Source organism: Phocoena phocoena, chromosome 3, assembly GCF_963924675.1.
Source record: "Phocoena phocoena chromosome 3, mPhoPho1.1, whole genome shotgun sequence".
Taxonomy (NCBI): domain Eukaryota; kingdom Metazoa; phylum Chordata; class Mammalia; order Artiodactyla; family Phocoenidae; genus Phocoena; species Phocoena phocoena.
In genome coordinates this window covers 167,118,588-167,144,273 of record NC_089221.1, presented here as the reverse complement: position 1 = coordinate 167,144,273, position 25,686 = coordinate 167,118,588, and the positions used below count along the sequence as shown (strand labels likewise).

Below are 25,686 nucleotides of genomic sequence, written 5' to 3'. Positions count from 1 at the left end.
CAGCCCAGGTTTAAACAAAATTATTGATAGAGAACCATTTGTGTAATGCGTTGAGGTCTCCCCTCACCCCTACCCCAAGGGAAACCTAGAATCAAATTATTCTTAAATGGAGTCTTTTTGAAGGACTGAAAGGTACTGGTTTTTCTGGAGCATTCATAATGAAAAGAGATTTGAGCTTGATTTGTCAAATGATTAACATTTCAGTGACAGATGCCACTTGGATAGGCCATTTTGGTATGTGTACTGGTGCTCCCAGCATTGGGTTTTGAAATTATGAATGGCCCACTGCCATCATTGTCCCATCACTTAATTCAACCATGACATGCCAGAAGCACTAGGCACCATGAACCTCTGTACAGTCATGTAGGCTGCTCCCATGTAGTATTTCTCCAGGTAACATGGATGGAAAAACGTTTTGGTGTGAGATTTGTTTTCCTGCCTTGATCAGCCAAATCATTCCTGCCAATGCTCCTAGGGCAAGAGTGAAGTTTCTTCTTTTTGTCTGAAGGGCGTGTCATGTGGCATCCCAGATGCAGTGTTCTTGGTTTTTGGGACTGCTGCTTCAATAAAGCTTAGAATTTCTGTACAGTACAGTTGGGTCTCATTCGAATTAGTTTTTGGAATAACCCCCAAATTTGTGTTCTCGTGATTTGGTTGAACCGCTGAATTGATACTTCCATTGATAATAAGGTATAGTAGTTCCAAGAACCAGGAATGTGGCTTTGAAAATGCAATTGTTAGAATTTTGTAAGAGATTGCAGGCCAAATTATTTTTCCATTTTTAGGAGTGTGTGAACCAGTTTTGGGACATGATGGATAAAGTAGGTGACATTTTTACTGCTTTACCATTCAGTAATTCAGTTTTGGAAGCCTTAAAGCTGGTAGCAGCAGCAGCCATGACGTTTCTGGATGTAGAAGCAGTTCACCTCAATTTCCTATTTTGCACTGTATTAAGTGTGGAGCCAGCCTGGTGGTTTATTCGGATACTTCCAAACTGGTTCTCATATTCCCTTGGCATACTGCTATTAATGCCCTGGCTCAGCCCTTTCAGTGTATTTTTGGTGGTGTAATTTAGAATTACAGGTGTGCAGTAAATCAGTTATTCTTAACAAACCTTAAAATGTTCTTGTTTAGAGCTCCCCTGTACAGGTTAAATTAATTACTTTCCTGTTTAATTAAATTATTAGAAGTATTGGATTGTGGTTAAAGGGATGCACAAGAGAAAGGTAATCTTTTTATGGTAAATCTTATACTCAGTATGTGAAGTCTAAAGAAATTTACTGTTTACATACGTATGGTTTCTTAAAAATGTCCTTATTTTCATTATGTGGTTTTAAAAAATATTTTAATTCATGTCTTGGTATACCAAAAATATGTTTCAATTATTATTTGAAATCTGAAATATTTACTTGAAATGCGTTGCACATGTTTTAAGGTTTTTGAAGACTGTTGTTGCATAGGAAAACAAAGTTGCAGATAGAGGCACTCACACTCTAAAAGTATTAGTCTCAAGATAGTCTCTGAAGTGGGCAAACCACAGAGATTTGGGCTGTTATAATCCAACCACTCTTTATCAGTCTGCATTTCAAGAATCTATTCCTGATGAAATCATAGTCCTGTTGTTTCAGGAAACTAGTGGAAGAGCTAGAATTAGTTGTCCTCGGCTTAAAGATCTGAAAAATGCTCTGTCATTGCAGCACTGCCTGTAATTGCTGCCTGTCAGAACTCAAGTAGTAGCTTTGAGATGGCAAGACGAGATTTTTTCCTAAGGATAATCATGCCTGAGAGTGCCTCATGTACCCCTCCCTAGTTCCCGATCTTTTCCCCCTCCTTGGACACCAAGTATATATTATATTCTCCATGTTTGTTAGCATTTAACAGCCTTCTAGGAGATCCTATTAATAACGCATGTATTATGTGAACAGGCCACTTATGCCTTTTCCCCTGGATGGGATCACAAAGCTTGTTTGGTGGCACTATCATGAAATCAGCATTGCTGACTTTAAAGAGAAAAGGTACTGAGAGCTTTGTTCAGTTCTGTGCCAGGGTGCTTCCCCCGCCCCCTCCCCCATCATATCATTCAGGGACAAGGATTAAACAGCCTGCAGAATTGAGCTTGAGCTTTCCCCTTCCTGCTCTAAGTGTCTGATGGAGCAAAGGAAAGGTTTCTATTGTCCGTCCTTTTGATCATGCTTATTTTTAACGGAGATACTACATGGAACGAATGACTGCTGTGAACACTGAAGAGTGGATTTGAAACAAAAATTGAGAGCCAGTGTAATAGGAAATTTGAATTGGAGATTGCCAAACCAGGTTTGAAAGTAAACAGTCTCAACAGCTACCTTATTTTGATCACTGGATCGATATTGGGATACACATCTCAAAAGTGTTTGACCATAAGGTCTGGGTGAAATATTAAGACTTCTGTGAACAAAAGGTGATTGATCTTGGGAATTCTAAACTTAAATAGTGTTGTGCTGCATTACTGAGAAGTCCTGTGTGGATGAAGAAAGCTCGTCGTCGGGCTGTTGTTCTCCTGGCGTAACCAGGGAGCCAGCAGCATTGAGGTGGGGCAGCTGCAACCTAGGCAGGACTGAGCTGCACAAGCAGTGAGTAAACATGGAGAAGAACAGTTTGAGGAGGAAAGAAAGGAGGGTCAGTGATACAGCCTACTCTAAATCAGTCTCAAGTTTAGCAGCAGTCAGTTTAACTTGTGTAAGCAAAGATTTCTTAAGAACTTAATCCTTCTGTTTTTATTGAGTACATCACTTTAAGTCAGTTTCAAATTCCAGCTGACAGAAAACTGAGGCCCAGAGGGCAAGTATAGTCCAATAGTAAGTCTCTGTTGGCTCTCGAAGATCATCTACATTGTGGGTCTGTGGAGCAGAACTTTATTTTCAATTTAAGTAAAAATCCCTACCCAGTCTGTTTGGCTCCTTCATATTTTCCTTTGTTGGAAATTCAGCCTGCGTTTTGGAAAGGCCTGTTGATGCTAAAGCATTCACATCTGTGGGTACTTGGGTTGAACCTTAATAGTGCAGCCTGCCTGGCTTATTTGTTGGTTTTTGGTCGAGTTAGAGAGGCAGAATTCTGTTCTCGTCCATGGAATTAGGAGCAAGAAGGTGCTTAATCATTTTCTAATTTTTCCATAAATTGAGTAATCATTGTATAGTATAATTATTTTGCCGTGTTTCAAGTTGTCTGTATATTAAAGAAACAGGCTTTCCAAGTTAAAATATGCATTTATTCCATGCACCCCTCCATTAGAGCATGCCCTGCTTTGGAGCTACTCCCCCACCCCCCTTTGAATTCTTTTCAGTGAAGCTCTAGCCCCTGTACTAGTGTGTGTGTGTGTGTGTGTGTGTGTGCATGCGCGCACGTGTGTGTGCATGCGCGTGTTTGTTTCAGCCTTGAGCAGTAAATGAAATGAGAATACAGAAACAAATACTCTTTGTGATATAAGTATGTGCAGGAGTGTTAAAGTAGCTCCAAGGGACTATGTGAATTCTTTTGGGGTTCCCCCTTATCTTACCCTCATGATATGTTTTATTCTTGGGGTAGTATTTTTAATAATCCACCTAAATGTCGGTTAATTTTCTTTGAGCATTTTAAAGTAAAGGTAGGGACTTCTTGGTGGTCCAGTGGTTAAGACTCTGTGCTCCCAATTCAGGGGGCCCGGGTTCGATCCCTGGTCAGGGAACTAGATCTAGATCCTACATGCCGCAGCTAAGACCCGGAACAGTCAGATAAATAAATAAATAAATATTAAAATATCTTACCTTAAAAAAAAATAAAATAAAGGTAGGTGATGACATTTGGCATTAGATTTTTCAGAGTGTTAGTTTTTTCATTTAGATATTTTGATGTTTAAAGCTGCAATAGAATTTGTCTTAGTAGCCTGCTCTTGGGATTCCATCCATGTTCAGGAATGAGAGGAGCAGCAGTATTTTTCATTAATACCTGTGAATTCCATGTCTATGAGACTTGCTACTGCCAATTTGTTAACTCTGCCTCAGTCCTAACTGATCTGCTCTGGTTGATTTGCTCTTTTAAACTTCATTTCATTGAATGTGACCAGACTATGAATAGTTGGTAAATTTTGCCTTCAAAGTTTTGTTGATAGTTGTACTGACTATACTAAACAGGTCTTTGCTTTAATAATGTAGAACTAAAAGAGAGGTGGTGTTTTAAAGGTTTTATTATTCTCTTCCTGTACGGAAGTATGACTTGGCAACTGTTGCAGATCCTGTAACAGTGATTTGCTTACATCTCTGACTTGATGTGGTCTCTCAGGGTAGAGATCAGAAAACTACGAAGTCATGAGGAGCATGCTCATTACTGATGATACTCGGGAACAACACTGCTCGTGGTAGAGCCGCAAGGCTTGCCTAACCTATGGCTAAACTGATAGGTTGGAGGCTTTTTTAAATGTAATTTTTTGTTTTTAATAAACTATACCATTTGGGGAAAAAGAGGGAACATTTTAAGCAGAGTATTGGTGCAGAGGATTGAAGTTGGATTTGTGCTGTCTCTAGAATGTTAAGTAGAAAAAGTCCTAATTTCTAAACCTGGCTTTTTGTAAAAATGGTTATGACCATGGAAAAAAGTTTGGTTTGGACTTGCTTGGTTTCTGGGTTGCAATGACAGCTTTTTGATATAAATCAGCGTCTTTACGGGCACAAACTAGAAACTTTGAAAATGCAACAATATTTGAATTCTGACAACATAGTTACAGCTGTCAGTTAGATACTGTGATTGTTTTAGTTATTTTTAAGGTTATTAGGCGGTAGTCATAGCTCTAGGAAGTAAACTTGGGGTTGGGTCTCTTTACTGTCTTGACACTGCTTGGCATTTTCATCAACGTGGAGACAGGGGCTGTTGGTCCTCAAATGGCTGCTGCTGTTGAAACAAATGGCTTTTAACATGGCCTCAGGAATGACCACACCATTTTGGGAATTGCTTTATTTTTGTAAGGATAACAAAGCCAATTTGTATGACTGTCCCTTGGTTGTGATCATTTTTCAGTTGTACATAGTCCAAAAGTTAAACTATACCAGTCCCTCCTAATTCGTTTCTTTGCACTGATTCTCCTTCCTGTTTTGTGCAAAGTGCTGGTTTGGTTTGTAATATTTCAGGAAAGGACAAGGGAGGTGAGGCTGTACAGTTAAACTTTGAACACTTGGCCTTCTTGCTGTCAACTGCCATGCAAATATACTACTAATAAATATGCCCTTCAAATTTTTAAAAATACTTTTATTTTACATTTCAGTCTTTCCTTGGTGTATTAATTTTAAAATCTTCATAATAATTTTAATATCCTTTGAACAAAGGAATTAGACTAGGAAGGACTTGGGCCCATTAAGAGGGTTATTTTTACCCTTGGCTGCTAAACCAAGTTGAAAACTGAATGAGAGAAGGCTTTACCATCATAAAAATAATCGTTAAAAAAGAAAAAGTATTTCTTAGAACAAAAGCCCTTTCTTGACTTTGGAGAGCCTGCTTAGATATTGTTTCCACAAAGTTAACACTTAAATTTCTCGGGGTTTTTTGGTGTCTGTGTGCCATCTTCAAGTTCAGCAGCCATTTTGGTGGTTGTCTAGGTGGGTTCTAACATCTGGTTGTGGTGGTCATGAATTGGCAATCCAAACCTTGAGGAAAATCTGCAGAATCTTTTGAAATGCTTTGTTTTTCCCCTTTTGTATAGATTAGCATCCTAAGTGAGTCTGTGTAGCTGTTTAGATGCAAACTGAGCTCTAAGTTTGCATTTATCTGTGTCCTTAAATGAGAAGGTTGAGAGAGCAGCAAGAATACAGCCTGGCTTAATTTTAATTCACTGAAGAGAATCCAGATGCTGCTCTGGTTTTGTGATAGAGTATTCACACATCCTACTTGTGACGGTTGTGGAGCCTAGTGCTGTGTGCAGGACCAGCCACAGAATCTGTGGGGCCCAGTGCAGAATGAAAACACAGGGCCCCTTATTTAAAAATTACTGAGAATTTCAAGACAGCAACAGAGCATTAAACCCAAGTGCATGGCCCTCAGTGCAAAGTCCCATGCGATTGGACAGGTTGCACACCCACGTAACCGGCCATGCCGTGTGTGCGCCTTTGAGGATATATATTATACATATACGCATCTTTGTAGTTAGCATTTGAGCTCAGTTCAGTGGCATTGCAATTTGTGTGCTGTTCACCTTCTTGCAATATTAAGAGTGTATTTGTAAAATTGTTTTCCTCTTTCCCCAAAAAAGTGAATCACGCAGACTTCTTTCCTGTAGATTTGGATTGCCTCTAGTCATGAATGAGTATTTCAGACAGGGAAATTGATATGGAAATCTGTGGAAATAGCTTGTTTGAGGTGGGAGGAAAATCAAGGACATTGTTAACAAGTTTCACCTACTTTTACTGCACACCTGTAATGCCTAGTGTGGTGGTTTAGAGAATATGGAGTGTTTCTGGGCTTTCTTATAAGGCAGAGGCTCCATACAAGGTTGCTGATGATTGTTCTAAATTCCCATTGTTTTCTTGGCTTTTCTCCCTTGGTTTATGTGTCGTCTGGAAACTGATTTGTAGTTGGTGAGGTAACATACGTGGAGCTCTTAATGGACGCTGAAGGAAAGTCAAGGGTAAGTGTCTGAGAGAATTTCTTCTGTGGATTTACTACATGAAAAATGTAACTGTATGGTGGCGTGGAATCGAATGAAATCAGGAAGGCAGTGAGTGCTCATGTTATAGTAGCTATGTTTGATTTTGCCAAACATTCGAGTGGGGCGGGAGGGGATTTGCAAACGGGAGTCCCGCTTTTCCAAATGGCTGGGCAAAGAGCTTTTTGGTATTCTGTTTGGATGCCCAATTTGGATAACTGGGGACCAATAGCAGCATTGTCTCTTTGTTAACAGAGGAATTGGCTGTGTGTGAATTATGCATGGAATTTTAGCGGTGGTATATTAATGTAAAACGTGTGTTCTTGTCTAGAAAATGTTACTTTTGGTTGTTTGCTGTATTTGAAAGTTGTGTGAACCAAAGATTCTGAAAAGTTGCCTTTGTGCCAGTAAATTGTAAAACAAATACTAAAACTTGAACGTTTAAAATTGGCCTAGTTTAAAGAGAAAATTAACTATTTTCTGTCGTGCAATAGAATGGCTTAGAATAATCAAAAGGATGAGCTTAATTTATGGAAGGGATGGATTTAGGAGGAGTATGATAAGGAATTGATTGAGTACAGAGAGAAGCAGATCTAAAGTTTGTGTGATTTCTCGGAGAACCTGAATTTAGGTCTGCTCATTATAACTTCAGCAGCTATAGTGCAATGGTAATGTGAAGGAAGAGGAGATACCAAGGAGCTGAGCTCTTAACAAGGAAGGCTAGGCAAGACACTTCTGTCAGCTTCCCCTTAGAAGGGTTAATTAAAAAACTGTTACATAAATCATATTTTAAATTTATAACTGTCATTGAAATTTACTATTTTTTTCTTTTCTTTTTTTTCCCTTTGCTCTTCTGACTGTCTGTGGCTTCTTCCAAAGGGATGTGCGTAAGTATTGTCTAGTTACTTATTGGCACTTGAACCTTCTAAGTTGTAGGACTGGTTTCACTTATTTCCTTTTGACTCTTCATAGCGTTGTTGAATTCAAGATGGAAGAGAGCATGAAAAAAGCTGCTGAAGTTCTAAACAAGCATAGTCTGAGTGGAAGACCACTGAAAGTCAAAGAAGTAAGCTCATGAAACACCGTGGATACCATTTGTAGTTGTCGAGTGTCCCTGTTTCGAGTTAGGAAAAGACAGAATAGTCCTTGATGACATTTTACGGAGCAGAACAACCAGTTGTCGTTAACGAGGAGGGTCAGCCACAGGCTTCAGCAGTCATTCCTGTAAGCACTTTGGGATAGTGGCTGAGCACATCTTGAGCCACTGCTGACTGCCTTCCTAACATCTCTGATTTGTATTAGGCCAGCCTGCCTTGGTTTTCTCAGGGGCAGTCAAACTGAGTCCATGGTTTTTTTTTTTTTTTACTGTGTGTGTGTTTGTTTTTTTGTTTGTTTGTTTTAAGGTATTCTACATCTACAGTTTTACTCAGTCTGAACCCTGTTCTTGGCCCATCTTTTTTCTTTTTTAAAATGAGTTTAAATCCTTTTTCATAGCTAATCCAAATCAGGTATCTTCTCTCCCTGGAGGGAAGTGGGAGACTTTTTGTTAATTCAATCCTTCCTTGACTTATTTTTACCTCTTATTCTTGGAGGAAGATCAGTATATGCGAACTCAGAGAGGAAAGCATGGTAGCGCTTAAGTTCTCTTGTGTCAAGGTAACACGCAGAAGGGCAAAGAGTTTAAGAATGTTGTCAACACCAGAGATGCATAAACCTTTCCAGACTTTACACATGAGTCAAATGCCTGAATACTTGAAGGATGGAGTACCTTGGTGGTCTAGAGCTGTGTTTTCAAACTTTTGGGAAAATCACCAGTTGGGTTTGCAGAAAGTATAAAACCCCCTTGAGTTAGTGAGATTCAACTGTACCAAGCCCTTGAAGATCTTATTTCAACCTGGAAGTTTTAATCATGTCATCCGCCTGCCCTCCCTTTTTTTGTTTTTTTACTTAGTTAATTGAGAGCTAAATTCTGCACCCTTCCTTTCTTCCTCATTCTTTTGGCTAGAATTGTTCCTGGCCTGGTGGTTTAGTTTTACTTCATTTGAATTTTTTGTTACAGATTTTGAGAAATGGTTTCCAAACAACCTCTCAATCTCTGAAGTTTTGGGGGTATCACTTACTGTGGGAGCATGGTTTTAATTGTCACTGGGTCAGTTAAATGTAACCCTTTTGTGCTTGTTTTAGGATCCTGATGGTGAACATGCCAGGAGAGCAATGCAAAAGGTGATGGCTACGACTGGTGGGATGGGTATGGGACCAGGTGGCCCAGGAATGATTAATATCCCACCCAGTATCCTAAATAATCCTAACATCCCAAATGAGATTATCCATGCATTACAGGCTGGAAGACTTGGAAGCACAGTATTTGTAGCAAATGTAAGTAAATGGAAACATTGTTTCATAAAGTTTGATTTTCTACTTTAGACAATCTTGTCAATGTGTTATAAAAGTAGTTCTGACATTTGAGAAGAAAAACTTAAAAGAGGGTTATGTTATCTTCTTGATTTATTTTAAAAATCATCCTTGGGCTTGGCTTTGTCCCCTAATGACCACTGCAGTCATAAGTCACACAGGCTTGACCATGGTCCTCTTGGGGCCATGTTTATGGAGTTTTGCTGGTGTGTATAAAAGTAGGTGCAGGGTAAAGCGTATGAGCAGAGATTGTGTATTGACATTTCCCTCTTCCTGTTAATGTCTGGGTGAATGGTAATACTTTGCCATTTGCACAAGGAAGTATTTTTAAAAGAAAGTGGATTGGGGAGGAGGATGGTAAACCTTATCTGGGGAACAGCATTTTTTAGTATTCACAAAATAAGCATTAACTTGAAAGGTATGAGGTGACTTAAATTGTTATTTCAGAGAAAAGAGACGGTAAGTAGTAGAAGGCAAACCTTTGTAATCCTATTTGAAAACTTATACTGACATATTTTTGTGACATTATTTTTGTGACATTTTCTAATGCTTGTTTTCCAACCAGAGCATGTCACATTCATGTAGTAAAAATGTTTACAATGAGATTTTCCTCTCCTTTCTCTTGATTAGCTGGATTATAAAGTTGGCTGGAAGAAACTGAAGGAAGTTTTTAGTATGGCTGGTGTGGTGGTCCGAGCAGACATTCTTGAGGATAAAGATGGAAAAAGTCGTGGAATAGGCACTGTTACTTTTGAACAGTCCATTGAAGCTGTGCAAGCTATATGTATCCTTTGATCGGAATTCAACTCCTGGTGAATTTAGTTTAGCCTAAATGTTGTATTAGTAAGACAGGTTTGTGTGGGGAAGTGGTAATTTTGTGTATTAGTATTTCCTATGTGACTAGAGAGAATACATTACTATGGATATTACTAAGGGAATACAAAGTATCTACATAGTATTGTACTTATGTAGATAGAAGAGATGGTTAGAAAACAGGCACATATCCATGAGTGGTCTTTTCCATTGTCTCTTTTTAGAGGAGACTGGTTTGAAGGGAGAAGTCCAAAGAATGTGCCACTGGAGAGAAATTCAGTGTTATTTCATATGTAAGCCCTTATTGGGCCCTATCTCTTCAGTGGATTGACATTCTGGAAGAAGCACTTCTCTCTGACCCTAGGCTGCTCACCCTACTCACCCCAGAGTTACATCTTTGTAGTCACAGGGAGAATACCACACATGAACACTGTCACTAAACTCAGGCAAGATTGTCACTGAGTGTATTACCCGGAAAACATGGTACTCCAAAAAATGGTAGAACACCTGGCTTATTGGACACATACAGAAAACTGATGTCAGTGCTTAATTTACGAGGAGGATGGTTTGGTGAGAAGTGTAAGGTTTTATGAATGGCGCGCCACACCTAAGGAGTAAGCTGAGGTTTCCTTTTTTTCCCCTTGAGTGTTATTTATTGTCCCTTTAATGCTTACTGTAGGAATAAATACTTGAAAGTATAAACAGGAATCAAAATTGCTCATAAATTCACTACTTAGAGGGACTGGTAGCAGCAGTTGGAGTATTTTTCTCTTAGGTATTTCTGTTCTGCTTTGCATGTTTCTAGAATTGCAGGAAATAGCCTTAATTGTAATATCAGCTATGTTTAATGGCCAACTGCTATTTGACAGACCAATGCACGTGAAAATGGTAAGTTAATAGGATCTTTCCTTTAATATACTCAGATAAGTTTAGCAAAAACATGGGTTTATTAAGAGTATACATACACATAGCCACTGTACTTTCTTTATGGATCAGTCCAAGTTAAAGGGTACAGCACATTGAGCAAATTTATGACAAATAACTTTTTGCTCATGCACCTCTTCAGATAGTTTTGCCTTTGCACAGTTACTGGCATGGTCAGGAGGTCACTTGCGTATCCTGCTTGAGCAAGTGATCAGTTTCACAGAATGGTTTTATATATATAGGTTGCCAGTTTTCAGAGTATTGCAGTACGTTTAATTAGCATCATATCTATTGTGAACATAATTAAGTCTGATTCAGAAAGCCTTAAAGTTCTGTTGAAGGGTTTCAGTATAAACATTAGCCCAGCTGTGGCTGTGCCCAAGATGCCAAAGATAACAGTATTAATACAAGCATGACCGGAACGTGCTGAGGGCAGTCTAGTTAGTTAGGGTTCCAAATCAGGAAGGACATAAAAGGAGCTCTAAAGGAATTTTTTAGTTCCTGTAAACGTTCAGTTTAGTTTTTTGAATAGATAATTGCTTCACATGATTCAAAAGTCAAAAAGCATGAAAAATTCAGTGTGGGAGTCTTGCTCTTACTTTATGCCCAGGTTCCATCCATCCCCCACAGTGATATGAATGTATATTTTTTACATCTTTCCCCCTGTACATAAAAGGTAGCAACTAACTCTCACATATTCTTTTTATACTTGCATGTTATTCTATGGCATGGGTGTATCGTAATGCATCTAACCCGTCCTCTGTTGATAGAAATGGTTTCCATCTTTTGCTGTTGCTAACAGTACTGCAGGGAATACTGAGATTTATTCATTTTCTCTTTCAGGATGAGAGGGCCTTACCAAAGGGAGATTTTTTCCCTCCTGAGCGTCCACAACAACTTCCCCGTAAGTGTCTCAATTATCATGGCTAAAATTTTGAGTTTGATTTATTCTAACCAGAAAACTGCAATTACCTTTGAACTTGTGCCATGTCATTCTTGTGCCGTCTCAGTTATCTTGACCATTCTTGAGTAAAACATTCAAAAAGGTTGTTTGTTTGTTTGCCCTGTAGATTTTTCTGGGTGAAAAAATGAGTAGAGAGATTCACAATTTAGGAAGGATTGTTAGGATTACACTGTGGTGTGAGGCAGGCTACTCAGGATGTAGAGGCTGTAGTTGGGAAGAAACAAACTGCAAAGGGAATTAAAGCCAGGTTGCACTTTGGTTCAAAAGAGATTGGTTATTACCATGTGGCCTAGCAATTCTACTCCTAGGTATACTACAAGAGAGCTAAAAACTTAACATCCACACAGAAATTTGTGCACAGATGTTCATGGCAGCATGATTCCAGCTGATGAATGGGTAAATAAAATGTGATAAATCCACACAGTGGAATAGTACTCGGCCGTAAGAAGGAGTGAAGTACTGATACATGCTACAGAATGGATGAACCTTGATTCCATCTCTGAGAAATGTCTAGAATAGGCGAGTCCACAACAGGTGGATTGTGGTTGCCAGGGGCTGGGGAAAGGGGTGAGTGGAGAGTGACTGCTTATGGGGATGGGATTTCTTTTGGGGGTGATGAAAATGTTCTGGAATTGGATAGTGGTAATGGTTGTATAACTCTGAATATACTAAAAATCACTGAACTGCACTTTAAATGGGCGAATTTTATGGTGTGTGAAGTACAGCAATCAGAAGTTTCACATAGTGTTATTTGCAACATGCAGGTGAAAATCTATCCTGGGACAGGGAAGGCTTGTTGGTTGGTTGGTCACCGCGTGGGTGGAAACAGCACACAGTAGTGAAGTCCTAGGCACTCCCTCTGGCAGGCCCACAGAGAGGAGCAGAGCCTGAGCACAGACAGCCCAGGGAGTGGGGGTGAGGGCCTGCTGTAGCGTGAAGGTTGGGGAATCTGCGGTGCGGGCAGGGCTAATCTGTAGAAGGAAGACTGGGTGGTGGGTAAGGGCAAGATCTGCTTGTGCTGTGCTAGGGAGGACTTCCCCCGCTGAGGCTGCTGGGGTGGAGCTGTTTGGAGGGCTGGCCAGTCCCTCCTGTCTGGAGCCGTGGCTCAGCTGTGGGAGATTGAACGGAATGGGAGCCTAGACTAGAACACTAACTCTTCTTCGCACTTCAGGATTGTAGAAGCATCATAGAGGCAGAGTTTGAGCGGAGATCTGTGGTTTCAAGAATAGGAGATGGCTTATCTGTTGAAAGTTAAGGACCCCATTTCCTTGTCATAGTCAGTGTGATCACTTGCAGTAATTACCCAGGAACAGGGCGATGGCTCTTGTTGACTTTGGACCTGGAGGGAGGGGGGTGAGGGCTGCTTGGCAGCCTCGGCTGGCACACTGGGCTCCAGGGAGCCCATTATCTGTGGCTTTTGGTCTCCCCAGCACATTTCAGAGGGTTGACTTCAAAGTCTTCAGTGCTTTGGGGAGTAAGTAACCTTGGTGAGCTCTTGCTGCTGTTTCTATGCAATTTATGAACAGGGATTTTAATCAGATTAAATATTTGGGAACCGGTGTCAGGTTGTTTTAGTGAACTTTGTTCCTGTTTCAAAAATCTCACCTGGTCTTGGTTTAAGCCTCCGACCCATGGTGCCCCAGAGCACTGTAAGTGTCTTAGGCTGTCAGGCCTTGTTGGCTGCTCCCTGTTTGTGGAACAGGGAGTTGAAGGTGGTTTGGGTACAATGCACGCCTTAGGAAGCTTTCTGGGTAGAAGATATGTTCTTTGAATACACTAGCTTCATTGTTGTTAAAACCGCCTGCAGCGGAGTCAGAATAGTGTAAGCCCAGTGTGTTAATTGGCTGGTTTATGACATTGTTTATCGTGAGAAAAGTCCTTTGGGTCTGCAGGTTGAGAGGTGTGGGTTGGGCATATGTGTACCGCTTGCCACCTGATGTCTCCAGTTGCCTGTTTTGATTTTAAACATTTCTCAGTTCACGATTTAGGGAAACAAATCGGTGCTCACAATTCTCGTTGAGTGGGCTGTTCGTGGTTCTTCTCTGTAGTTTTCACGTGAACTGATTTTTAGTTGCCCTTGTTTTATTTTTTAAATTTAATTTAATTTTTTAAAATTTATTTTTCCTTTATTTATTTTTGGCTATGTTGGGTCATTGTTGCTGTGCATGGGCTTTCTCTAGTTGCGGTGAGTGGGTTTCTCATGCGGTGCAGAGCACAGGCTTTCGGCGCATGGGTTTCAGTAGTTGTGGCACGTGGTGCCCTTGTTTTATACATAACTCACACTCTAATCCGTAAAGTTGTATAAGAGCTTATGCGTTAAAAGAGAGAGCTCCTAAATGCGCCCTTGTTGACTCATGGATTAGACCCTGGATTTGCTGGTGGAGGTGAGCGGTGGGATAAGCGTGACAGCTACACAGTAAACCAAGGCTCTTTTTGGCTTTGAAACCATGAGAGTCATGGTTTCCTGAGTAAGTGGAATCAATACTCTGACTTTCTCTTCTCCTTTCAGATGGACTTGGTGGTATTGGCATGGGGTTAGGACCAGGAGGGCAGCCTATTGACGCCAATCATTTGAATAAAGGCATTGGAATGGGCAACATAGGACCCGCAGGTGAGAAATACGGTGTACCTCGACTGGGGATTTCTGGGCAAGTTAAAGTTATTAAAGTTAACAATTGGGATAATTGGACATTGAGTAGTTCAAATGGAATGAGGCTTTAATTGGGACAAAATTAATTCCCTCCTTATTTATCTTCGATGCATTTTGATAAAAACCGTATTTTGTATTTTTACCAAGTTGAGTGTTCTTTTCTAAAGCTATTATGCTTTGCATTTTATCCTCACGAGACCTTCTGAGCTGAGGTACTCAGTTAAGCATTTTGGTAAAAGGAGGCAAGCCAGAGGGGTGGTCTTGCTCAAGGTCACACTATCAGTTAGTGACAGAAACTGTAGGTCTCCTGATCCTGGGACCACTGCACTGCCACAGTCTATTACCCAGACCCCCTTGGGTTCTCACATGGTGTTGACATGGCTTCTAGAGGTAGGGGCATTGGTGGATGCAGAAAGGTATGGAGGGCCTCATTGCATGACCGCATAGCTGTCATAGGCCACAAGGACGAATGATGCACAGTGTTGTCTTTGTTGAAGAAGAAAAGAAATAGCTAATGAATAAAAGCTTTGGCGTGTAGAATAAACTTTGAACTTCACTTTTTAGCATTTTCGTTTTCATGCAACGAAGCATTCGTATATCATTTTAAAATATTTCATTTTTATAACCTCAGGCCTATGTCTTTCTTGAAATTCTTTGAATTACAAGATGGATGCCCTGTACCGTACTACTGTCAGTTCTGCATATCCTTTGACTCCCTCCCAGATTAAACTCTGGGGCTGACTAAAACGTCTTGGCCCATCACCTTGGGTGGCTATACCAGTCTGAACACCACATCCCCTAACTGATACCTCAGAGGAAAGGCTGCGGGTGGCGGGGAGGGAAGCCTCAGCGTTTTGAGGAACTGCTTTTTATTTAGAGCGTTTTACCTTTAAAAGGGAGTTTTAAATCTACATTTGTTCCCTAGTCTGTACCTGATACTTATATTTCATGTTTAAAACTGTCTACCTTGGGCATTTAATGAAACTATGTGGACACTATAAAATTTTGAGTCACATGGTGATTATTTTGTTAAAGGCTTAAATAGTTTTCCTGGAATGTACTAGTTTGACAGTTGAAATGAAAGAGCCCCCACCCCATTTTTTGCACTTGACAATTAAAATATATTTGTAGTCAGGGATATTTTTGCTCATTTGCTGGTGTGGAATTTCTTGTGCTTTTTAAGTTCAAACTTTACTGCTTTGACATAATTTTAGTTTGCATTGACTTTTTCTTTTTAAGGAATGGGAATGGAAGGCATAGGATTTGGAATAAATAAAATGGGAGGTAAGAAATTTAAAATGAAGTTCAAATGTAATTACTTTTAGGTATGGTTTTCCCTCTTCCCCCCCCCCCCCCTTCCTTTTCTCTTAAGCCCTGCATGAAATTCTCACTTAGGTTTCCAAAAAGTTTGAGTCTAGAAATAACTTTTACCTGTTGATCCTTCTAGTGGGTGTCTTGGCCTTTGGTTCTGGCTTTCTCACTAACTAGCTCTGTGACCTTGGGCAAATGACTCCATCTCTCTGGGCCTTCTTTGCTTGTCTCTTCATTGAGGGGGTTGGATCAGATCAGCCTTTTGAAGATAGTGATTTTTAAGTAAAGGCACTAGCCTTTTTTCTCCCAAAGCCCTTAAACTTGGTGAGTTTCTGGCAGACAGTGCCGTAGGTGAAACTTGTAAAAACATTTTTCTTTGCTTGTTCAGTCTGAGTCTTGTTAGGCTGGTGCTAAAATGTGAATGTCTCTTTCAGGCATGGAGGGACCCTTTGGTGGTGGTATGGAAAACATGGGTCGATTTGGATCTGGGATGAACATGGGCAGAATAAACGGTAAGATTTGTGTTTCCTTCCTGCTTATACCTACCTTTGTTGGCTGTTGGCTCTCAGGTGACCTTTAGGCAGCAGACCCATTTTTAATAAGTGATTTCTCGCTTCCACTTCTGTACTGAATCTGATATCTTTGAATTGCCTTAAATAGTTTGTATTCCAGAAGCTAGACTTAGTGGCAGGGAAGTGTTATTTCTCTTAGTTACTTAATTCTTGAGGTTTTCTGTGTTTCAGATCTTCCCAATAATTGTCCAATAAAACTTTAAAGCTTTCCTGTTGCCTCCAGCACTTGTCTCCCCTGGAGTGCTGGACTGGGTGAGTTCTTGACCATCTGCTCTGATGTCTCCATATTGTGAGCAGAGGCATTTGTTTAATTTAGCATTTATATAATGCAAAATTTGGCATACTATTATTTAAATCTTCCAGCCCTCCCAACTTAATAACCGAAATATAATTATATCACTTGCAGTAGTAACACTGTGTTATTTCATTTAGTCCTCGCAAGAACCGCATGACGTGTAGGTACTGTTATCCCCATTTCATTGGAAACTGAGGCCCACAGTGACTTGCCTAAGGTCCGATGGCTAGTAATGGTGGGATATGGACCCCGGCTGTCTGGCTCCCAGAGCTTGGCTCTTAATCACACTGAGATCCTGCCTTTTAGAATTGCCTTCAGGCGTCACCCCCCCGCCCCGCCCCCGCCCCCCAGCAGGGCTGTAAAATGCCAGGAGAAACTTGCTGTTATGAAAGTCTGTCTTTCTAAATCCTCTGGGTGTGGGTGGACTCTGACCCACACCTGTGGGAATGCTGCTGCTTTTATACACAGACTTTTCTGGAATGGGAAGTTACTAAGGACTTGGGGTTTCTTTTGTTTTTTGTTTCTACCTTTTAAAATTGAAGTATAGTTGATTTACAATGCTGCATTAATTTCTCCTGTACAGCAAAGTGACTCAGTTATACACATAAGGACTTGGGTTTAAATGTTTCTTTGCTGGTCTGTAGTAACATATCATGTGAAGATGGTACAGAGCAAGCAGGAACCTTACTAGGATAGATATTAACTGTCAAACTGCAAAGAGCGACATTCCTGATGAATAAGCTGCCCTTCTTCATGGAGTGCCTTGTTCTAGATGATGATGAAAAGATTCAGGAAGGTTCTTACGATTAATGAGGAATGAAGGGACAAAGGTCTGTGTTTCCAGTGTGCTTTCAGGCTTGCCTTTAGCTCATGTGTGCATGGAGTTTTTAATAAAAAGTGAGAGTTGGAGAGGTCTGGCTTAATAAGTGTTTGCTCGGAACAGATGAGCCATTAGGAAGGAGATTTGGGTTGCTGCTCTGAGGAATTTAGTGATGCGACTTAGAAGTAGATAGAAACGAGGGTGGGAGCTGTGCTGAGCCACGGGGACAAAGTCTTTGGTAATCTGGCAGATGGAATGCAGCAGTCACGCTTCTGAGCCTGGTGATTCAAGGTTCAGAGTGCCGATTGTCCTGAAGAGCCACAGTGGAAGATGTGTTCTTACACTGTGTGCTTATTAGTTGCTCTCTGATACAGATAGATACTCAAGAGTCCTCCTTCTCCATCCTCTACAGCAGAGAACAGGGCCTTCCTTGCCCTGGAGCTGTTTTGAGATTTGGGTGGAATTGGCCCTAGAGCCCTTGGGTGCTGTGTCCTAGGAAGGTTTTGATCACTGGGAAAAAGTTGATAGGGATGTTTCAGATTTAACTTAATGTTTAGTCGATTATCATGATGCATCGCATTATAGTCACAGGTGCTGACAACATAGACTGATTAGAAATCAGAATCTCAGGGCTAGTCAACCAACGAGTAGAGGTCAAATCTTTACAGAACGGGTACAAAAATTTTTAATTGAAAGATCATCACATATTAAATGATGACTGGTTTGATGCAATATTTGACAATGAAAATTCTTTCTCTGTCTCTCTTGCTCTCTTTCTTGTGTCGGTGGGGGAGTACATTGGAGTTCGTACAGGGTTGGTTCCCTGTACTCTACACTCTGTTGACAGTTGGGAAGATAAATTCTGAGGCCTTTGCCAACACATTACTGCCTTCATGTGACTTCCTAATGTGTGTGGGGGGGTGTCTTCTTCACGGGCTTACGGTGAGGATTAAAGGAGTGCAGCAGAGCCCCCATCCATTCCGGTGCCACAGTGGGATTTCTGTTCTGCATATACAGGCTCGCACAAGTTAGATATATTTCCAGCAGATAGCATGCCACCAACCTATGGGATTCAGTTGGGTGGATTCAAGCTATGAATGTAAAGTCCACCATTGTCATCTGCTGCATCTTCTTATTAATTCATAATGCTAGTCCGCTTCCACGTTTGTAATAGACTCATTTACTTCTTTCAAAGTATAGGGGCTCCAGCTGCATATTTTGTAGTTGTGCAGTAAAAGATGTCCATTATGTAGCACATGTATACCTGATATTTCTAAGGAGCAAGATTAATTAACTGGGTTTTCCAGGGACCTCTCTGTATGGAAAGGAGACAAAGTGTGATGCACATTTTAAGTCTTGCTTTAGATGAATATACAAGGAAAGAAGTAGCCAGTGACAGGAGTCATGAAAGGGTTTCTCAAACAGGTGACAGCTGTGGCGGGGCTTTTCCCCCACAGAAGCTAAGACCTTGTTGTTGTTGTTGTTTTTTTTTTTTTTTTTTTATGCGTTACGCGGGCCTCTCACTGTTGTGGCCTCTCCCGTTGCGGAGGACAGGCTCCGGACGCGCAGGCTCAGCGGCCATGGCTCACGGGCCCAGCCGCTCCGCGGCATGTGGGATCTTCCCAGACCGGGGCACGAACCCGTGTCCCCTGCATCGGCAGGCGGACTCTCAACCACTGCGCCACCAGGGAAGCCCTGTTGTTGTTTTTAAATAAATTTATTTATTTAATTTTGGCTGTGTTGGATCTTCGTTGCTGCGCACGGGCTTTCTCTAGTTGCGGTGGGCGGGGGCTGCTCTTCGTTGCGGTGCGCAGGCTTCTCATTGCAGAGCATGGGCTCTAGGTGCGCAGACTTCAGTAGTTGTGGCTCGCGGGCTCAGTAGTGGTGGTTTGCGGGCTCTAGAGCGCAGGCTCAGTAGTTGTGGCGCACGGGCTTAGTTGCTCCGCGGCATGTGAGATCTTCCCGGACCAGGGCTCGAACCCGTGTCCCCTGCACTGGCAGGCGGATTCTTAACCGCTGTGCCACCAGGGAAGTCCCACAATGTCTTTTAAAAACAAAGGTCTTCGGACTTCCCTGGTGGCGCAGCGGTTAAGAATCCGCCTGCCAGTGCAGGGGACACGGGTTCGAGCCCTGGTCCGGGAAGATCTCACATGCCGCGGAGCAACTAAGCCCGTGCGCCACAACTGCTGAGCCCACTCGCCGCAACTAGAGAAAGCCCATGCGCAGCAACGAAGACCCAACACAGCCAAAAATAAATAAGTAAATTAATGTTTGTTAAAAAAAAAAGACACTGAAAAACAACAAATACTGCTGCAATCAGCATAGAAAAAAATAATGAAGTTACCAAACCCCATTGTGTAGATGAAACCACTCCAGTTGTCAGTAGAGAAGTCATGTTGTTTGCACACAGGCGTCTTTCTCTGTTCTCATGGTTGTGCTTGTGATTGGAACATGGGTTTTTGCATTGGAGTTAGGTTCCAGCCTTTGCCTCACTCCTTACCAGGCATGTGACCTTGGTCAAGATGCTGTCATTTGAGCCTCAGTTTCTTTGTAAAGGGGCAGTGGTGATGGAGGGTATGTAGGTGTGCAGTCTGGTTGTGAGGATTCCATGAAATAATAGCACATATAAAGCCCTGGGCAGGGCAGGGCATGTGGGAAGTGCCCCAGAGGTGGTACCTGCTGCTGCTGTAACATAGGCAGGCTCTCCTGCAGCCTACCTTTGACGCCTCATGCACTGCAGCCTCCCCACACCAGTTACTGCAGTACTGGGTGCTTGGTGTATCCATTGTGTGACTGTGTGTAAGCTGGAAATTAGTCCTAATGGACTAAAGGTGGGTTGTTTTCAGGGATTCATTTGAGGTGACTTCCTTTTTTAAGGAATAAAGGATGAACGATGGTTTCCTATAGAAAAACTAAAACATGCTGACTTGCTGGTAGCTGTTGTGTGTTTATAGTTTTTTTTTTTTTTTTTTTTTTTTTGCGGTACACGGGCCTCTCACTGTTGTGGCCTCTCCCGTTGCGGAGCACAGGCTCCGGACCCGCAGGCTCAGCGGCCATGGCTCACGGGCCTAGCCGCTCCGCGGCATGTGGGATCTTCCCGGACCGGGGCACGAACCCGCGTCCCCTGCATCGGCAGGCGGACTCTCAACCACTGCGCCACCAGGGAAGCCCTAGTTTTTTGTTTTTAATGTCTAAAACATAATGGTATTCTTGGAAAGGCCTAGGGTAATATTTTTTTCCACAGAGATGGAGCGTGGCATGGGTGGAGGATTTGAGAGAGACTTTGCCAGAAATGAAATGGGAATGTCTCGAAGCTTTGGAGAGCCCCTTGGCAGAGGAATGGGTAAGAAGGCCCCATGGGCCCCTATGTGGGCGGGGTCAACCCCCCGGGGGTGCAGGCTCACCCTGATGTCGGGAGGTTCTTAGGCAAAGTCAGCTATTTTTCCTTAGGCTTTAAAAAAAATTGTATGTTTTCTAGGTCTAGATATGAACTTTTGGTCCTTGAATTTTTTTATTGGTATCAACAGCACCATTTTTCTTTAGTCTTTTCAGATGGCTGCTTTTTTCACACTGGCATAAGGTGTTTTCTTGCTGTGGAGTTAAAAACTGCTGTGTTTACATGACGTTGTGGCTCTGTAGTCACGGTAGAGATCTTCAAGGCCCTGCTCAGTGGGGGTGTGAGTCTCCTTAGTCCAGGGGCCTCTGGTGTTCCAGTTAACAAAGGATGACGGTGTGCTTGCTGATGCAATTGAAAGAGATCTTGGTGAACAGGGAAGTTTCCTAATGTTGGAAGGCCTGGAGTATTGGGTCTGTCTAAATGTAGTTTTGGTTAGTTTGCAAAGCAGTTTCTTCTTTACTTTTCCATGGATGTCTTGCCCTGTTTGGAGTTTAGACGTTTCTGAGAATCTGTCAGCCGGATTCTTAATTAGTTTGGAACAAGGAGATTGTCTGTTCCTGGGCTCTGAAGTTTGTTTCTCTCAAAGGAGATTTACAGCATGGATAACTCTCTCCCCAACACCCCCTCCCCCATCTTCATCAGCTTCTCACCCTGTGCAGATAGGCGGCTACTAGGTGATAACCTCAAAGAGTGTTCAGCCTGTCTTTATGGGACACCTTGGGCTAGCTGTGAGGATTTTAAGCTTTTTTATGTCTAGTTTGTATGAGCTGAGCTGTATTTATCTCCAGGAATCCTATCTTCTTTGTTTCCTTCATGGAAACCAGGAATTATTAGGAACTGTTTCTCTCAGAGTAGACTGTTGGTTTTTGTTTCATTTGTCCCCCTGACCATGGTTAGGATAATTGATTTTTTTCTTGCATCAAAACTAGCTTTGCTTTCTTCTTTAAAAAAAAAGGACAAAAAAAGAGGAAAAAAAAAGTAGCTGGTACTGAAGATTTACTTTTTCTGTACTTACTTGATACGACTGTAGCTTTATTCTAGATTGTTCCAGAGCTTTAGAATTTGGGGGTGAGTTCATAATCTGTATGTGACTAGGTCAGTTAAAAGTTTCTTGTTGCCATGACTGGCTTTGTTTTTTGTGTCTTGAAATGGTAGGGTATTAAAAATTTATTGTCATTTGGCTGCAAATACTAATTTGTGGATGGATACCTGTGGTGAGAAGAACAAAATGGCACGTGACTTTCCTCCCACAGGCACTTTGTGCTGCTCTTGAGCCTTCAGTCCTTTGCTGCTCTGGGTCCTCTCACCTCAGCTCTGTGGTGAGGCTTGTCAGCCTTGTCCCAGATCCTGTGGCGGCACAAGAGGTGGACTGGTGAGGTTATTTCATGTGGCAACAGGAAACACGTCCTGTCCTGACCTGAATATAGGAAGGTCATCTGCAGGCCTATCTCCTGCTACTTTGGCACCTTCTTTCTGATTGAGACCATGGTCTCTTTGTCCTGAGGCTTCCCAGAGTGACCATGGGCAAGAGCAAGGAGCTTTTGTTCTCCTGCTACTTATGATCAGACTCAGGTTAGTGAAATGGTCTTTGTACCAAGTAAAATCTTTAAGTCAGGTTTTCAGAGTAGTTGCCTGGATTGTTTTTTTTTTTTTTTTCAGATTCAGTTCTTGATCTTTTTTTTCTGTATTATTTACTTGACAGTTGGATCATTTTGGTGTGCTACTTTTGTAGTGCTCTCCCTATTCAGTATCCCTTCTTTCCTATCAAGGCAATAGTTCTTTGTGCAAACAACTGTACTTGGTGCTCCAGGGCTATAGATAGATATGTGATCCTTAACTTTGAAGGATGTGGTGTAGCTGAGGAGACGGTGCTCAGAGTGGCTTGGGGCAGCACCAGAGATCAGCACGTAGAAGTGGCCTAGTTGAGGGAGCCAGTGGAGATGTTGATTCCCGGGCTCTCGGCAGCTATGTGAGCACCACACAAAGGCCATCATTTTCTGTGTTAAGATTTGAAAAAGCACTGCTCTAGATGCTTGATAGAAGTGTTTTGCTCAGAGAACACAGGATCCAGGCAGGGGTGTAAGAAGACCATGCAGGAGATGCAGTTCACGCTGGAGGGGCTGGACTTCAGCATAGGTAGAAGTGGGGTACTGGCCCACAGAGAGGGCGGACAGCATCAGGTGCAGAGGCTTGGAGATGTCAGTCTTTTTGGGGTGGGAAGAACAGAACAGATTATAAAGTTTTAAGTCAGAGCAGGGGGCCCTGTGAACACCCATGAAAATAATTTGGCCTTTCTCTTCAAATCGGTGGTCGGCTGATTGTGAAGTCTTTTGCCAGGGAATGGTTTGATCCAAGTGCTGTTTTAGGAACTAGAACCTAGGCCTGGGCATGCTGAGTGGGCTCCCAGGCATCATGGAAGAATAAGCCCCGGTCTTGCTTCCTGGCTGGAGGTCTATTTTCTTGGTGTACTTTCCCACCCCCTTTCTTTAGCGGGTAGTTGTAATACTTGAAACAGCTGCAGGGCTAGGGTTTAATCTCTCACGGTCATGGTCAAAATATGATATGTGCTCTGTGGCTGTTGTCCATGTTGCTCAGCACACTTCAGGACCAGAGAGGGGGTGGGTACACGTTTTATATAATGAAAGACCCAGAAGAAACTTAAAAGCTAACACTAATGATAGCATTAGACAAACTTAATAGAGGTTTGAATGAACTGCCAGCAAGCAAGCAGCAGTATTGCTGTTTTGGAAAGCTGAGTGTGTTGGGGTTTTGTTTACCTGAGGCTTTGTCTGTCACTTGGTTACCATCACATTTAGCTCCTTCCAGGCAGGGCTCGTAGGCTCAGTTTGCTGCAGTCTTCCCTTGCCTGGCTCGTTGATTAGGTCATATTTCCAGCACTGCATGCGGTTGCTGCTGGTTTTCTGGGGTTGGGCTCTAAGTGTAGCTACAGCAGTAGTTTGTTGAAGGGTAACTGTGAGGTGCTGATTGGATCTGGGTGGGTGAGTGCACGCTTCAGTCTGTGAGTACTGAGTGTCTGGACCAGCTTTAGAAAACTGTGCTACTGGCCCCATTCTTGCTCTAACCTTCCAAGTTCAGCTCGTGGGTGCAGTACCAGAGGCCCTGCCAACTGGGCCTCAGACTCTGGAGCTACATGGGACTCTAGCATCATGACCCATCATCAAGGACCCTTACAGTTTTCCAGTAAAATGACCTTGTCTGTGTGTATATTTCTCAACCCCTTCCCCTTTCCTTTTTTATTTTTTAATTAGTAGTAGTCCTGCTCTGGAATCTGTAATAAATTTCTATTACCATAGAGGAATTTGGCTAATTTTTTTTTCTTCCTGATTTCCTTAGAAATCCTAAGTAATGCACTGAAGAGAGGAGAGATCATTGCAAAGCAGGGAGGAGGTAGGAAACGCTTAGTTTTGATGTTTTGATTTTTAGAATAGGCCTGTGTTACCGGGGATAGTAGTGTAGTGGTGAAAGCATGGGCTCTAAAATAGACTGCCTGGGGTGGGGAACCAGCTCTGGCTCCTCCTAGCTGTGTGACATTTGGCAAGTTACTGAACTTCTCTGTTTTTCGTACTGTAAAATGGGGATATAATGGTACCTACCTCATAGGGTTGTTCTGTAGAGTAAATGAGTTAATGCATAAAAGAGGACCTACGTATGTGCTACGTACACGTTAGCCATTGTCAAAATGTCCGTGTAATCTGGGGGCTTTCTTGTTTCTAGTACTATAAAATTGTAAATTGCTAAAAGTAAATATTTCACCTGATTATAAAAGTGTACACCACCTAATCATAGCATATGTTTCCTATGTACACGTGTACTCACAAAAATTCAGAACATTATGAAGAAAGTAAATACCTGAAATCTCACTGCCCTGCGATGAATGCTGTAAATATTTTGGAATATATTCTCCCATTAATACACTTTTTTTTTAAGGGGTACCTAAAACTAAATGTACTTTAATTCAGTCTGATTTTTTTTTTTTTTTTTTTTTTTTTTTTTCCTCATGGCTCTGAGCATCTTGGCATTTCCTTGGTAACTCCACTTGCTGGATTCATTTCTGTGGTGGGCTGATTCTAGAACTCCATGTGGGTACCGTTTCTTCCTAGTTCTCTGCTGCTATTGGCATCTGGAGTGTCACCCTCATTTTTGGTACTTTTGGGTATGCTACCCACCCTCTCTAGGTCTCTTAACATTTTTTATAGTTGCTGAGATACTTCTGCTGTGAAAGCTTAATATTCTTAAAATTGTGTTTATATTTTGCCACTTGGTGCACTGTTATTCAGCCAAGGAAACAGTCACCGAGAAGTGGCATGACTCGTGCAAGGTCACAGCTTTGGTCAGTTAGAGAATCAAAGAAACGGCTGAATTTCCTCTTCTGGAATTTGCATCTTGGCCTGGGCTGCTTGATTCAGGAATGGGCTGGCTGAGGGCTCAGCTGCCCATTTTTCAGAGGCAGGTGGTGGTGGTCGTGAAGCTTGAGTGAGGGGGACTCTCAGGCTCTGCATGTGGAAAAACTTGGTGGCCAGTGGCCTTGGTGGTGGAGCCAGACCCTCCTTCTCCAGAATTGTAAGCATCACAGGGTCGGCTGTGCACTGCTGACCTGCCAGCATGTGTCCAGCTGAACCATGACAGTGAGGGACTGATCCCAGGCCTGTTACTAAATCTACTCTGCAGTGCCATCAGATTTTTTTCCTCCAAAGCTAGCAAAGTTATACACGGCAAAGTCGGTTGGCGGTTTCCGTGACAGAGTAAGGTTCCCTAGAAGTGGCTGGCTGTGTTCGTTTGTACATGAGGATCTGTATTGGTGTTGGTGTTTGTTTTCTTTATCTCTGCCTGATTACGTGGCTGTGTAATAACTTACTTATGCCGT

At 42.1% G+C, this 25,686-nt stretch overlaps 1 protein-coding gene across 3 annotated transcripts in view; it reads left to right on the top strand.

Moving 5' to 3' along the window:
• The window catches only part of HNRNPM (heterogeneous nuclear ribonucleoprotein M), a 39,461-nt gene that overhangs the window by 9,688 nt on the left and 4,087 nt on the right, over positions 1 to 25,686 (top strand). The window contains exons 3-14 of one of the 3 annotated variants that reach the window (XM_065875411.1): positions 6,573 to 6,625; positions 7,523 to 7,530; positions 7,616 to 7,709; positions 8,828 to 8,866; positions 8,984 to 9,019; positions 9,686 to 9,839; positions 10,707 to 10,756; positions 11,636 to 11,696; positions 14,266 to 14,367; positions 15,646 to 15,690; positions 16,152 to 16,229; positions 24,156 to 24,209. In XM_065875411.1, the coding sequence (XP_065731483.1) occupies positions 6,573 to 6,625; positions 7,523 to 7,530; positions 7,616 to 7,709; positions 8,828 to 8,866; positions 8,984 to 9,019; positions 9,686 to 9,839; positions 10,707 to 10,756; positions 11,636 to 11,696; positions 14,266 to 14,367; positions 15,646 to 15,690; positions 16,152 to 16,229; positions 24,156 to 24,209 (774 nt within the window). Of the gene's footprint in view, positions 1 to 6,572; positions 6,626 to 7,522; positions 7,531 to 7,615; positions 7,710 to 8,827; positions 9,020 to 9,685; positions 9,840 to 10,706; positions 10,757 to 11,635; positions 11,697 to 14,265; positions 14,368 to 15,645; positions 15,691 to 16,151; positions 16,230 to 24,155; positions 24,210 to 25,686 lie in introns of all 3 variants that reach the window. The other 2 variants (XM_065875410.1, XM_065875412.1) reach the window with 2 other exon arrangements.